General features: G+C 42.1%; 1 protein-coding gene across 1 annotated transcript in view; it reads left to right on the forward strand.

Moving 5' to 3' along the window:
• ITGA2 (integrin subunit alpha 2) overlaps window positions 1-14,082 on the forward strand; it is an 86,695-nt gene that overhangs the window by 13,913 nt on the left and 58,700 nt on the right. The window contains exon 2 of the mRNA XM_073343916.1: window positions 10,455-10,578. Within this exon, the coding sequence (XP_073200017.1) occupies window positions 10,455-10,578 (124 nt within the window). The remainder of the gene's footprint in view (window positions 1-10,454; window positions 10,579-14,082) is intronic.

The following is a 14,082-nucleotide window of genomic DNA, read 5'->3' on the forward strand; positions in this document are numbered from 1 at the left end:
AGTTCCTGGCCAATGGGGTGGGGGGACAGCATGTGGAGACACCTGGCTGCCCCTATGCATAGGAGCCGGAGAGGGGACATGCCGCTGCTTCCTGGGAGCCGCATGGCGTGGATGCTAGCAGGGACTCCATGCCGCCAACTGGACAGTCAACAGCCCAGTCAGCGCTGGGCTCCCTTTTCGACCGGCTGTTCCAGTCAAAAACCGGACCCCTGGTCACCGTAATTGCACACTGCCTTGTGTTGGAAACATTGTCAGTACTTATCCACTACTGTGCTCACTGGTTGAACTTTACAGTGCACTTCTTCACTGAAGTGTACTGGCACTTGCAGAATATATAGGAATAAAAGAGTCGTCTTAAAGGACACTTTTTATGAAGGATGTTTTAATTTTTAAGATCATTAGACAGGGACTGCTTCTTCTTAATATCTGGACAGTGCCTAGCAAATAGTTGTTACTACTGGAAACAAAAGGTTAAATAATAGCTCTGCCGACTATTGTGCTACACATGCTCATGGCTACTTGTCACGGAGTGTGTGGGAGTCAGGGCCCTGCAGCCCCCACTTCCTGCGATTCACTGTGACTCTCAGCCAGGCAGTAAAACAGAAGGTTTATTAGATGACAGGAACACAGTCCAAAACCAAGCTTGTAGGTACAGAAAACAGGACCCCTCAGTCAGGTCCATCTTGTGGGGTAGGGAGCCCAGACCCCAGTTCTGGGCCTCCCACCATTTCCCTGTCCAACTCCAAACTGAAGCCCCCTCCAGCCCCTCCTCTGGCCTTTGTCTGTTTCCCGGGCCAGCAGGTCACCTGATCTTTGTTCTCCAACACCTTCAGTTGGCACTTTGCAAGGGAGGAGCCCAGGCCATCCGTTGCCAGGAGACAGGGTGTCAGCCATTCTCTGTGCAACCAGCATCACACCTGCCTAGGGCTCTGCAACAATCACACAGCCTTATCCCACCACCTAGATGCTTAAGAAATGCAAAGGGGAAACTGAGGTGCACACACACCATATTCAGAGAAAACATTAAGAACATTCCCACTTGGTCACACTACTTAAGAGGTTTTCTCCTAACACTAAGTCTCAGGCTGCTGGTGACAAATCAGCCAATAATGCTGTTCTTGTCTCTCTGAGGACATAATCTTTCTATTTGTGTGCAGCCCAAATAGCCAAACTTCATGCTGGCTAGTTCTGTGGAAGCTGAAACAAGGGGTGGGGCAGGGAAAGGAATCCTTTCCAAACTCTGACTTTTGAGTGATAATGGAGCTGCTTTCCAGCCACTTTCTCACTGCACACCACTCTGCACAGTGTGAGGAATTGCTGGATTCATGTATACATCAGCTCTTTTTCTAATCCTAGGCCTGATCTACACTGCGAAGTTTTGCTGGCAGGTGTCGACTAGGAGTGTGAAAAAATTGCATCCCCTAAATGGCATAGCTATCCTGGCAGAACTGCTGGTGTAAATGCAACTAGGCTGATAGCAGTGTGTTTCTGTTGGCATAGCTAATGTCGGTCAGGGAGGTGGTGTAGCTATGCCAGCAGAACTTCTGTCAGTGTATGCTGAGTCTCCACTAGGAAGGTCAGTTGGTATAACTATACCAGCCAAATCTCTGTAGTGTAGACAAGTTTCTAGACCTTTACTGTGCTTTTTGTCAAAGTAGATGAGCACCCTTAAACCCCAGTATAGCAGTATAGACAGAATCCCTTCAGAGGTACGTTCATGGATGTCAGACAGTTCCCACCTGCTGGGTGGGCTGCTGGTATCTTGCCAACTTGTGGTGCAGCAATACCCACAAAGGGACATCCTTGGCAGCAGAGGAGGGCACAGAACTTAATGAATGAAAAATCTGGAAAACATTCTACTTAAATTAGAAACAATTTTGTTGCTATACTACATTTTCTCTTTGTCTCTGCTCTTCTTGTTTGCTGAGGTTATTTTAAAAATATCATCACTTTTCCCCCTCAAGTTCTAATCTAGCCAAGTACAGAAATAAGTTGAAGGGAAGTAAGTCATGTTGGTTTTGGTATGATGATATGTTTCCCTTGTGTTGCCTTCATAAAAATCGTGCTGCTCTTCCTATAGGAGGAGATATTACTAGTTAAAGGAAGGTTAGTAGACAGTATTAATTATAGAGAATGTGTGCAGAATCCGCTGGAGTGAATGCCTCATGAGAAGTCAATTTTTTATCACAGGGAAACAGATGAAGTTGGGTTTTTTATTATTGTTTTTGGAGCTGGCAATTTAAATAATTGCATATTTTGAGGTTGTGGGGCTTGTTAATGCTGCAGTTCTCTTAATCTCTCTGTAGTTCCATTTGGGGGAAACTAGGGTCACCTAGACTGGACATTCCAGGCATTCTGTAGTTGTTCCGGGCTAAACGGAGAGGAGAGAGTTTCCAAGGCAGTTTAGTAAAATGCAATTTGTGTGGCATTCCAGAAGAGTAATTTATTCTTACTTGAATTAATAATAGACAGGATAGTGAAATCAAATGGATTTGAATGCTTGCACTTTTTGTTATCAAAAACATGCAGGAAGCTGTCAATCTTTCAGGAGCTACTGAAACATTGCAAGGGAATCTAGGGTGGCCAGGTGCCCGGACAAAGAGGGGACCTGACAGTGTTCAGTCACTGTGGGCAAGGGAGGTTGGGATAGGGTGGTCAGGTGCCCAGTTTTCGACTGGAAAGTCTGGTCAAAAAGGGGACCTGACAATGTCCGGTCAGATCTACTGATCAGACACTCAAAGTCCAGTTACTGTGGGAGGGGGAGACGTGGAGGCACTCGCACCAGCCCCTACTCAGCCAGGGCTGCCTTCTACCTGCGGCGGGGGGGAGGGGCGGATGGGGCTAACAGCTTGAGGCCTTGGTGGGGAAGGGGGCAAAAAGAGGTTGGGGAGGTTCCAGCACTTCTGCTGGAGTGTCCAGTTTTTAACTATTACAAAATTGGCAACCCTAAAATCAGCCCTTGTATGTTCAGTAAATTGTTGAGATTTCTTAATTTCATATCTGTTTCTGGGATTAGAGTAGGAAGCTTATTAAAATGTCAAAAGAAGGGCAAGTGATCTCTAGTAACTTAGAAAGTTGTGAATGAATTGAAATAAGTCTTCTAACTCAGTCAGCAATAGTGAGCTGGAACAGTAAACTAGAAAGCATCTAGTAGGACTTTCCCAAGCCTTGCCAAAATTTGACTCACAATTTGTGCAGACTTGAGTATATTATATACTTGTATAAAGTAAACTGGTCACTGCCAAAACATTGGATACTGCTCTTTACTATGATAAACTGCTCTAACTCAGTTGTAGTTCCTCTGACTTGCTGAAACTGTGACTGCTTCTGAACGAGTATTTGGCCCTCTTCCAGCAGGAAGTCATAAAGTTACTCAGCTAAACCAAAAATACCTTATTTTGTAGAACCACTGCTAGATGAGTTGCAATTATTTTTGTTTTCACCTGTAGTATCAGCACTGAAGAAAATAACGTCTGTTAATTATTAAATGGCTCCAGACGTTTTAGCCTATGTGAAGGAAACCTGGGCCCCAGACAGAAGAAAGTAAATAGTCTTTATTAAATTATGTTAACCCCAGGGAATAAGAGCTACATATTTTCGGACTAGTATAGATGAAATATGAATAAAACTGAAATTGAAGATTACAAAATACTCTCTAATTTAGTGCCCTTTCTAAATATCTCTCCAGAATGTCTCTTGTCCAGTTAGTCTTCTCTCTTTCAGAATTGCTGTTGGAAGTATACATTGATTTAATTTAAAGGGATATTCTCAATTTAAAATCTAGTATATTCAAAATATGAGTTAAAAGTAGTGGTAAAAAGTAGAGGTTCTATACCTGCCTTGGAGTTCCCTGACAATACTGATAGGTATTCAGCCACATTTTTTTATTTTAAATTTTTTAAAATTCTTCTCTATCAAGTGCTGTTAAATATGCAAAGTAAACATACAGGGGAAAAAACAGAAATATTTTCTCTAATCTCTTTCAGTTATAGTAACCTTAAGTTATAGCAATGATAGGAAAAACATTTTCAATCAGAATGGTAATTATAAGCAAAGTCCTATTATCTCTCTGCAATAATACAGTCAACACAGTATTCTCTATATTCGTTAATTTGACATTAAATTAACTTTATGCTGCTATGTTTTTATTTTTCAATGTGCTAAAAATGTAATATGGAAAATGCAGAACTGTGTTGTACAAGTTGTGGAGAAACTGGAGGTTTTGGAAGATGGAGAGAGAACAATTCAGGTGTCTGATGTTTAAGAAGGGGAAGTGATTTGGAATTGTGTGGAAAAACACATTATCCAGATGTCACAGCTGATCAATTTAGTAAAAACATAGTTAAGAATGTTGACTTTTAAACTGCCATCATTAGTTTCAAACTTAACACCCTTTGTGTTTGGGGAAGTTCATACTTCTTTTAGAGCTACTGTTGCAGGCCGTTTAAGAATCATGCAGACATCGCTGCATTGATCTGTGCTTTTGTAAGGTCGTCTTCACAATCACAAGGGGTAAAAACATTTTTTTTTTTTTTTTTAATGGAAGCTTAGATTCCGGAGCAGAGTTTTGAGGCTAGAGGTGGATTCTGTAGTTCCTTCTAGCCTGAGAATGAAGCCTAGTAGGCAGGGTGAAATACCTCTGCTGCCATGCACTTGATAAAATTTAAAGGTATGAAACACTTTTTGTATCCTGTCCTGTATTTAATCATAATATTATCAATAAACTTTCCATTAATTTAAAAAAAAAAGTATTACTAAGCTTGGTCAAAAACCAAAAATAAATAAATCAATGACTATATTTGACTAGTTCCACTGGAATTATTATTCTAGTAATAAATTTGCTGAATAGCATGTGACTAGCTATGGTCAGATATCATAAAAATATTAATCAGATAATTTAATTTTACGGGAATTAAATAATGTATGCACCAAGTATTAATTGACCAGCATCTCGCTTGCATTTATCTTCTTTCCCTTCCTGTTTTCTCTCCATCTTTTTCTTTACTGTTCTTGTCACTGTGCCAAACAGTGGCAGATCTCAGGGCTTTGCAGTTCAGTTTCACATTGGAGGAGAAACAGTGCTGTGTAGTGTGGGTATTTTCTTAGAGTAACTTGTTTATTTACACTAATATATATTAGAGTCTTTGGACAGAAGTGGACACAAATGGCACATAAATAATACCCTCTTCCAGAAATATCAGCAGCCATTTTGAAAAACTCTAGTGAGAGTAATTTAAGGCAGACTAAACAGTACTGCTGCTTGCAACAGCTCCCCAAAATAAACATAATTATAAAATTAACAATAATATAGTATTTATTCAAAATTGTTTGCATGTTGAGGTCTGATATACACCTAAAATTAGGTTGACCGAGCTATGTCACTCACAGCTTTGAAAAATTTCACAAACCTGTGCAATATAATTATGTCAACCTAACCCCCACTGTACATGCAGCTAAGTCAATGGAAGAATACTTCTATTGTCCTAGCTATCCGCTCTTGAGGTAGTGGATTAACGACAGTGATAGAAACGTTGGATACTGCTCTTTACTATGCAGTCAGTTTTTGCACTGTAGTGTGTAGTGTCTCTATACCATTGGTGTAGCCGCTATGGCACTGTAGCGCTTCTAGTGTAGACATACCCTCAGGCTATGTCTACATTGTAATCATGTGGTGTGATTGTAATGTAGACAAACCCTTAAAAGAACTTGTAAAACTTCATGTAACAGCACCATCTGGTGACTCCTACTACAACTCCTGATGACTCCTTCCTATGACACTATAATGGGTCATACTGTATTGCTTCCTGAGTTGATTTCTTGTCTTTCCCTCTCATCTTTATCAGCCTTTCTCTACATTTGACCAGACTTCCAACTGAGATTTGGACCCTTTGTCCTGCTTGTATAGTGTAAAGGGGCTCCGATTTTTGGCCTGTGCAGTGGTAAAGTGCTCCTCCCTTGCCATGGGGAAAGGGGTGCCAGCTGCCCTGATCATAGGGGAGGCAGGAGGTAACAGGCTGGGGCACCCACATACCTGCCCAATGGAGAAGCCCCTGCCAGAGTCCTGGTGCTGCAGGCTGGGTTGCAGGGGACTGGAGGCCCTGGCACTTGCCTGAGCAGGGCAGCTGTGAAAACAGGGGCTGCAGCCCAGAGGTCGTGACTTTCGATGGGGAATGGGACATAGAGTGGGGGCTACACAACCACCCATCCCTCCCACCCCCGCACTCTCCAGGTTGGCCTAGTGCACATGTCCCAGTGCAGCTGAAAAATCTTTCAGGTGCTGGACAATACCAGATCATGTTCAGGCTTTAGACTTATACCCAGAGCGGATGCCGCTAAGCAGGATTGGGTGAGATGAGGCTGGTGCATTGACATTGATACGTATTTTCAAGGTCACTTCTTACCAGCTCTGATTTGCTGGCTTGGTGAAAGTAGGCAGGAGCAAAAGGCAGCCATGTGTAAGGGGTAATGGATAGTAGAAGGAGTGCTGTGGTGATTGCAGAAGGGGAATTATGAGTGGGGGTAGTGGGTAGGAGAAGAGGGGGCAGTTAGGGGTAGAGGAGGAGGCAAGTCAGAAGGCAGTGGAGCAGGCGGTGTGTAAGGTCAGAGTGGAGAAAGGCAGTTTTCTGCAGCTGGGCTTGGCTCAGCCCAGCAACTCAGAGGATGCCAGCTGGCTAAGGGATATCCCTGGCACATAGCTCCGTGCTACCTCCAGGACTGTCTGCATTGCCTCTGAGCTCACAGAGACAAGCTCCACTCCCCCTGGTCCCCCATCTTCACATTATGGATGAGCCACTCAGCATTACAGTGACCCTGAGCAGAGTTGACTGCAAATGCAGCACTTTCCAGGCTGGAGCTAACTTCATAGTAGCCCAAGTGAGCGCTGGTGCTGATGGCGTGGGATCCCCTGCCTTGCCGGAGTGTGCTGATCCTGCTCGCCATACCTAAGTAGGCCTGGACTCTGCTGTTGAGTGGAGTGAGGAGCAGGGGGGCTGCCTGCGCAACAGACTGAGCAGAGTGACCATGATTCTTTACTAAAATGATCTCAGCACTATGGGCATTGCCTGTCTGCCATAAGTTGAGGGCCCGTCCAGATTTCCACTCCTAGCTACACCACTGCTCTATCTTTTAGTTACATGGGGCAAAATAGAATACACAATAACGTTACAGGAGACTCTAGACAATTTCTTAGGATGGCCGTTCCAGATGTCGGCACCAAGAGTCTTAAGTGCGATGCTCCTACTGATGCACTGTTCAATTATGTATGATTTTTGACTGATGATAACATGAGAATAAATTAAGGTGCAATTTAAAGATGGTGTTGAAATAAAGTGCCAGGAATTTGGAACGCAACAGATATATTGGCAATAGCTGTACACTAACCAAATTTTTACTTATGAAATGCCTTTAAAAGATCCATTTAGCTGCCAGGTGTAGGTGGTTGTGATTACTGTAAGAAGTATTGTGAAATATACACAGTATTATGTCCACTCATATCCTCCCTTCTCCACCATACCAATCAGATGTTTAATGGCAAAGGAAGTTCTTTCATTTTTAACCATATTTCTTAAATGATTTAACTCTTAGCAAAAGATAAATACTTGAGAGTGGGTAATCAGTAGATAATGGTTGTTTGGTATGACTGATATATGATTTCCTGTCTTAAGTTCGTCACCAAATGTTAGTAAATATGCAAGCTATGTGTATTCTTCTATGAGGAACATTTTGCTTTCTCTTTATATATTTTGGGTTAACATATGGTTTTAGGAGAGTTTATTGAAATTTTGCTTATTTAAGTGGATTGTGCACCCTCAGGTTTCACTTTAGAACAGTGTTTCCCAAACTGGGGTCCACAGACACCTGTGGGTCCCTGAGGGTACTGCAGGGGGTCCGCGGGCCCAGCTGATCAACTCTGTCCTCTCCCTCCCAGTGCTTCCTGCACGCCGGGGAACAGTTGTTCCCTGGTGTGCATGAGGCGCTGGGAGGGAGGGGAAGGAGCGGGGACGGGGCACTTGCAGGAGGGGGCGGAATCCTGTCCTGGGCCAACAGCCCTGCTGATCAACTGGGGTTGCAAACCCTCCCAGTTTCACTAGAAGTCTCCTGGAATCGGGCTCTATGTCCCAGAGGCTACTGAAGCCAAACTGGGAGACTTTAGGTGTTAAAAGTCCAGTGGCACAGCGGGGCTAAGGCAGGCTCCATGACTGCATGCCACTACTGGAAGCAGCTGGCATGTCCATGCTGCCCTGTGCGCCGACTCTGCAGCTCCCATTGGCCAGGAACTGTGCCCAATGGGAGCTGCACGGGAAGCGCCACTGGGTGGGGCAGCATGCGGAGACCCCTTAGCCCTCCCAGCTAGGAGCCGCTGCCAGAGAGATGTGCTGGTCGCTTTTGGGAGCCTCCCGAAGTAAGTGCTGCCCAGCTGGAGCTTTCACCTCTTCTTGCACTCCACTCCCTTGCCCCAGCCCAGAGCCCCACACCTGGTACCCAAACTCCTTCCCAGAGCCCTCACCCTGCACCACCTCCTGCACCCCAACCCCCTGCCCCAGTCTGGTGAAAATGAGTGAGGATGGGGGAGAGTGAGAGACGGAGGAAGGGTGGATGGAGTGAGTGGGTGGTGGGAAAGGGGTGGGGTCTTGGGGGAAGGGGTGGAGTGGGGCAGGGCCTGGGGCTGAGCGAGAGTTATTGGGGGTTTCCCCTGAAAAATTTTAAATCAAAATGGGGGGTCCTCAGGTTGCTAAAGTTTGAGAACTGCTGATTTAGAACATCACATGCTCAATATAGTGTATAATATGATGGGCTGTATTCAGGTTGTCTGTGTCCATGACTGGTATCCCTCTTAAAATCTCTTCCAAATCTGGTCTTGGGACTGCCAAAAATGTCAGGTACAGTAACTACTGACATACCCATCAAGGCAGAAGGAATGCATTGATCTGTGACCCTAATTCTTAAACAGGGGCAGCATTTGTTAATGGTTGGAGGGGCAGTTCCTTCCCCTTGCGCCCCCCCCCCCAGACTTTTCATAGGTCTGTATTCTCCATTATGTCTTCCACTTCCCCCCCACCCCCCTCCCCACCGCTGCCTCAACTTTGCAGGATACAATATAATCACATATAATGTTTTATATGCTGACCCAACTGTGTCCTCCCCCACTCCACCCCTGAATTTTTCTGAAATGATGCCCCTGTTCTTAAGCTAAGACTTTAAAATGTGTGTTAGATGGGAAGAAATCCTTAAAGATCTCTATTCTAAAGAACCTTAAACTCCTATCATTAGTATAAGAAATTCTAAAGTTCCTTAATATCTCATGTAAGATCACTGTTAGTACATAAATGTTATGTGTAAACAGAAATATAATTATCCTTTCTGGAATGTAGGGCTCGCTATGATTTTTCAGCTGTACTATTTTCTGATGAGCATACAAGTATAGTTTTTATGCATTGCACACTCAGTCAGAATTGATCTTTGAACTAACTTTTAGATGATTCCATATTAACCAGTTATAGAAGTACTATATGGATGGGGGCGGGGTGGGGAAGCATGGTCAGCTAAGCACAAGAGAGAAGCCAGGAGCTCTAAATGCTGATCCTGGCACTGTCACCAACTTGTATGGCCATGGACATGTCACTCCCTATGTGTGAGGGAAAAAATATACAAAACAGGAATGATACTTACCTGCCTCACAAGAGTTTTAGAGAGACAGGGTGGCTGAGGTTATATATATTTTAAAGTTCCAATTTCACAATAGTATTGTGAGGCTTAATGAGTTAATATCTGGTCAGTGCTTTGAAGATGCAAAGTGCTGTTTAAATGTTAAGTATAGTTTATTTATTAACTTAGCCCTATATTTCCCAGGCTTCCATTTATAAGCTTATCTTCTCAGTGGTTTGTTCAGAAGAAAACAAACAATATGTGAAAATAAAATGGCCTGAAACTGTAGACCTTCTGTGATAAAAGAGTAGGTCAATTTGATTGTGTTCTATTTCAAATGTAGCATTAGAATACACACAGAATAAAAGTACTTATTGTCATCCATTGTTCTTCACTATAGTGTACATTAATAGGTCTTTTGGAAATCCTATGCTAGAAGGCTACCATATGTCCAAAGATAATGGAGTTTTAAAGACTACAGTAAAATATATTAAAACATATTCATTGTGTCTCTTGGATTCACACACATTGGTAGCGCTACAAGATTTATTAAGCAATGTAGTTAATAGGTTATTAAACTCTGTCTACTGTACTGTCATGCCCATATAGTGCACTGACAAGCATTCAGATAATCATAGATGGCTATTGCTGTGTAGGGGTGGGAGAAACGTTGATTTTTATTGGGTGTGTCAAAGGCCACATTTTTAACTGCTATATTAAGGGGAATTGGCATAGACAGATGGGCTGTTTCAGTGGAATCAAGATTTTTTAATTGCTATTTACAGTAATATTAATCTTCCTGTTAACAGGCATTCTTCATAATTGCTGTGACGCATACAACGTTGGGCTCCCAGAAGCAAAATCGTTTTCTGGTCCTTCAAGTGAGCTGTTTGGATATGCAGTTCAACAGTTTATAAATCATCAAGGCAAATGGTAAGGGTTTTGAGTTCTTTGTCCTGTGAAAAGATTAAGAGCAATATGATGTAACTTTTTTCCTAAGTGCAAACAGTTACAAGGATCATTTGAAAATATTTCCATTATTTCATTTTCCTTTTAAAAAAAACAAAACAAACTTCTTGCTGGTAAAATACTAACTGACTTTATTTGACTAAAACTAAAAGGGGAAAACTTTCAAAGGACACATTTAAATGTTGAGTGTTTTTGAAAGAATGTAATCTGATATCATTTTATACCCAGTAATGTGACCAATAGGGAAAACTTTTACATTTATTCCTGTTGATATTCCTTTTGAGTAAGAGTTGTAATTTAGTAGAGGTCATGCCTGACAGTGTCATGACTGGAAAAGGAGTTATTTAGAAACGATTGGTCAATACCAATTGAAACAATGTTTCTTCTTTGAGGGCTGGTCCCTATCTGCGTTGCACACATGAGTACGCATGAGCACCAGGCTCCTGAGACTGAAAAATCTTTCAAGAAGCATCTGTTGGTCTGCACCTATACCCTGGATCTCCTCATGCTCAGCCCTGAGGATATAAGGGGGGGTGTGGACCAACTGCCTCTTCAGGTCCTTCTTGCTGTTGCATGATCTCATTTGGACTCCTCTGTGTCTGGAATTATCCTCTCGTTGTCTTTATCTCTGTAAATATAATTATAGATAGTTTGTTAGTGTTTTACAATATTTTACATAGTGTAGTTTAGTTTTTTTCCCAGCCCTGGGGACCTTCTCTGTCCCCTCCTTTTCAGAAGTAGGACTGTACCCAGTATTCCAGGGTTCAAGAACTGTCTCCTGTCCTTGCTTCTTCTCAGTTATCAGTGACCACCAGCCTGCCTAAAGAGGCTCATATCTCCTCCCAGTGCAGTATGTGTTGCTCTTTCCAACTCCAGACCCAAGAGGGGCAAAAGCTCTGGCTGAGGAGGCACCTGGTAGATGAGCCTGGAACACATGTGCATTGGAGTTCTCTTCTTACCTCCCACCTGACCTGTCACCTGGCATGACAATAATCACTGAGGCATCCCTCATAGGCTGGGAAGCCCACATGTTTGGTCATCCAACACAAGATATATGGACACCTGGGGAGAAAGCAAGATGCATATCAATCTCCTAGAACTAAGAGCAGTCAGACAGACCCGCAGTGCATTCCTCCCATTCATATGATCTGCCATTGTCCAGATAATGTCAGACAACGTGACGACCGTATTCTATATAAACAAACAGGGAGGGGCAAAAATCCCTCTCACTGTGTGGGGAGGTGGTCAGCTTATGGAACTGGTGTATATAGAACTACATTACAATTTCACCACTAATGAGTGGCTGTTACACAATTCAGTGCTGAACATCTTCAGTCAGTGGGGAATACCATCTTGGGACCTGTTCACCTCCCAGGTGAACAAAAAGTGCCCTCCTACTGTCCTGGACAAGCTTCTTGAGATACTCTTTCCCTCGCATCCAACTACTACCCCAGGTTCTAAGAGAATGCATCATGACAAAGCATGAGTCATTCTCATCGCAACAAGTTGTCCCAGACAATTCTGGTTTCTGGTCCTCCTACGAATGGACCTGCTAACTCCAGAGAATAGCAGGATCAAGCACCCCAGCCCAGACCCTCTTCAACTCATGGCTTGGTATTTAGATGGCCATCAGACCTAGAGTGTTCATGTTTGGAGACTGTTCAAACTATTTCACTACCCACATGCCTTCCCCTCTGCTACGGATTGTGACTGGATTCATGGTACAGAAGGAATTGAAGAGGTGGTTGGTTTACATCTCCCCTTATACTGCAATGCCGAGCACAAGGAGATCCAGGGCGCAGCTGCGGACCAATCTACGCTACTTGCAGGATTTTTCCAGCCTCAGGCGCATGGTGTGCGTACGTACCCACGTATGGAATACAGATAGGGGACCACACATGTTAAAGAACTTCCGATTATAGGTAAGTGATCTCCTTTTACGGAAAATTTTACAGATGCATAGTATTGTATCCTGTGTGTGTACCTTTGTGGAAAGGAAAGTAAGATCCTTCATTCAGAAGGTGAATATTATATGAATTGCACAAAATTTGTTTGGCGACAGTAAAGGTTGCATCAGGACACACCCACCAACTCAAAATCTGAAAAAGTTGGAAATAACAAATTAAGGAAAAAGCCTCCTTGCCACTTTTATATTGCCTACATCATAGTAATAACACACTCCAACATACCATAATGCTTTCACACCTCCAACAGATACCAAAAGCAATACATACCACAACTTCATCACCCTGGCACTCAAGTGCAAAATCTTCACAGCAATCTCAGACACTTTGCATACATTTGGGAAATTTTTCTGTCTTAATGTTGCTGATATTAATGTTACCATTTCTGGGAGATGTTTTGGTTTTCCAGATGGAAAATCAAAAAAATTAATCAAAGTTGAAATTTTCCTATGATTTTGCAGATTCTGCATTTTGCCATCAAAAAGATATTTTTGACGACAAATTCCTGGCCAGTTTGAACAAGTCTTAGTTCCTTAATTTAATGCCCTTCTATCTGGTGGTACAACAAGCACTTCCATATTTGGAGGTATTTAAACATTGTCTAGAGGTGTAATGTCTAAATGATGCATATTTTCACGTAAACCATTTTTTTCTGATATATTCTCAGCTGTTCATTTGAAGCATGTAGTATGTCTAACTGTATTTCCTTATATCAAATCAGCCCTACTCAGGCCCCTGTGCATTCTGTGATTCTATAGCTATAAAAGTTCTGTGGAATCTACCCCAGCCACAGAATTGTGCTCCAGAAGCTTCCATTTTAAAAATTGTTTGTTTTTTAGTCTTCATGGTTGTGAAAAAACTTTAAAAACATGAACTGAGTGTGAACTAATTTATTGAATAATAAATTTTAAAACTGCTTAATCACAAACATTAAGGCATCTGCAGTAGCAGAGGGATCTACTATATATACATATAGTTAAGTCTAACTTATATACTATATATCAGGCTGCTATTAATAATATACCAGGGCTTTTTATCTAGTAAGTAAGAAACTATTAATGTATTTTAAGCGGAGCTCTAGTGGTTTTGGTAAATACTTCTCCATAAATTAGAATTAAGTTAACACTGAAGCAGTAATTAATATGTTTGCTTAACATTATCTGAAAGATACTAAGGTCTGTATTTCTTTGGTAAAAAGAAAATGTATAAAATCTGAAATCTTCGTAAAATTTAGAAATATCAATACTGAAACATGCCATATTTAGAATTAACATATATCATCTCCATAATTACATGCTAAATTGTTATATGAAAAGTGTTCAAAAGTCATTTATCTCTTGTAAAAATTAATTTAAAAACTCCTGCTTGGTCACCTGGTTCTTATAAAATGTATTGGAGCATGATAAATCTAATAAAACACTGGCTAAAATATGAATATTTTAGCGATAAAATAAGTAATAAAATATGTAATGATCTTTCTCATCCATAAACGTATCTGCCTTTT

The sequence above is a fragment of the Lepidochelys kempii genome, chromosome 5, assembly GCF_965140265.1.
Source record: "Lepidochelys kempii isolate rLepKem1 chromosome 5, rLepKem1.hap2, whole genome shotgun sequence".
Lineage (NCBI taxonomy): Eukaryota > Metazoa > Chordata > Testudines > Cheloniidae > Lepidochelys > Lepidochelys kempii.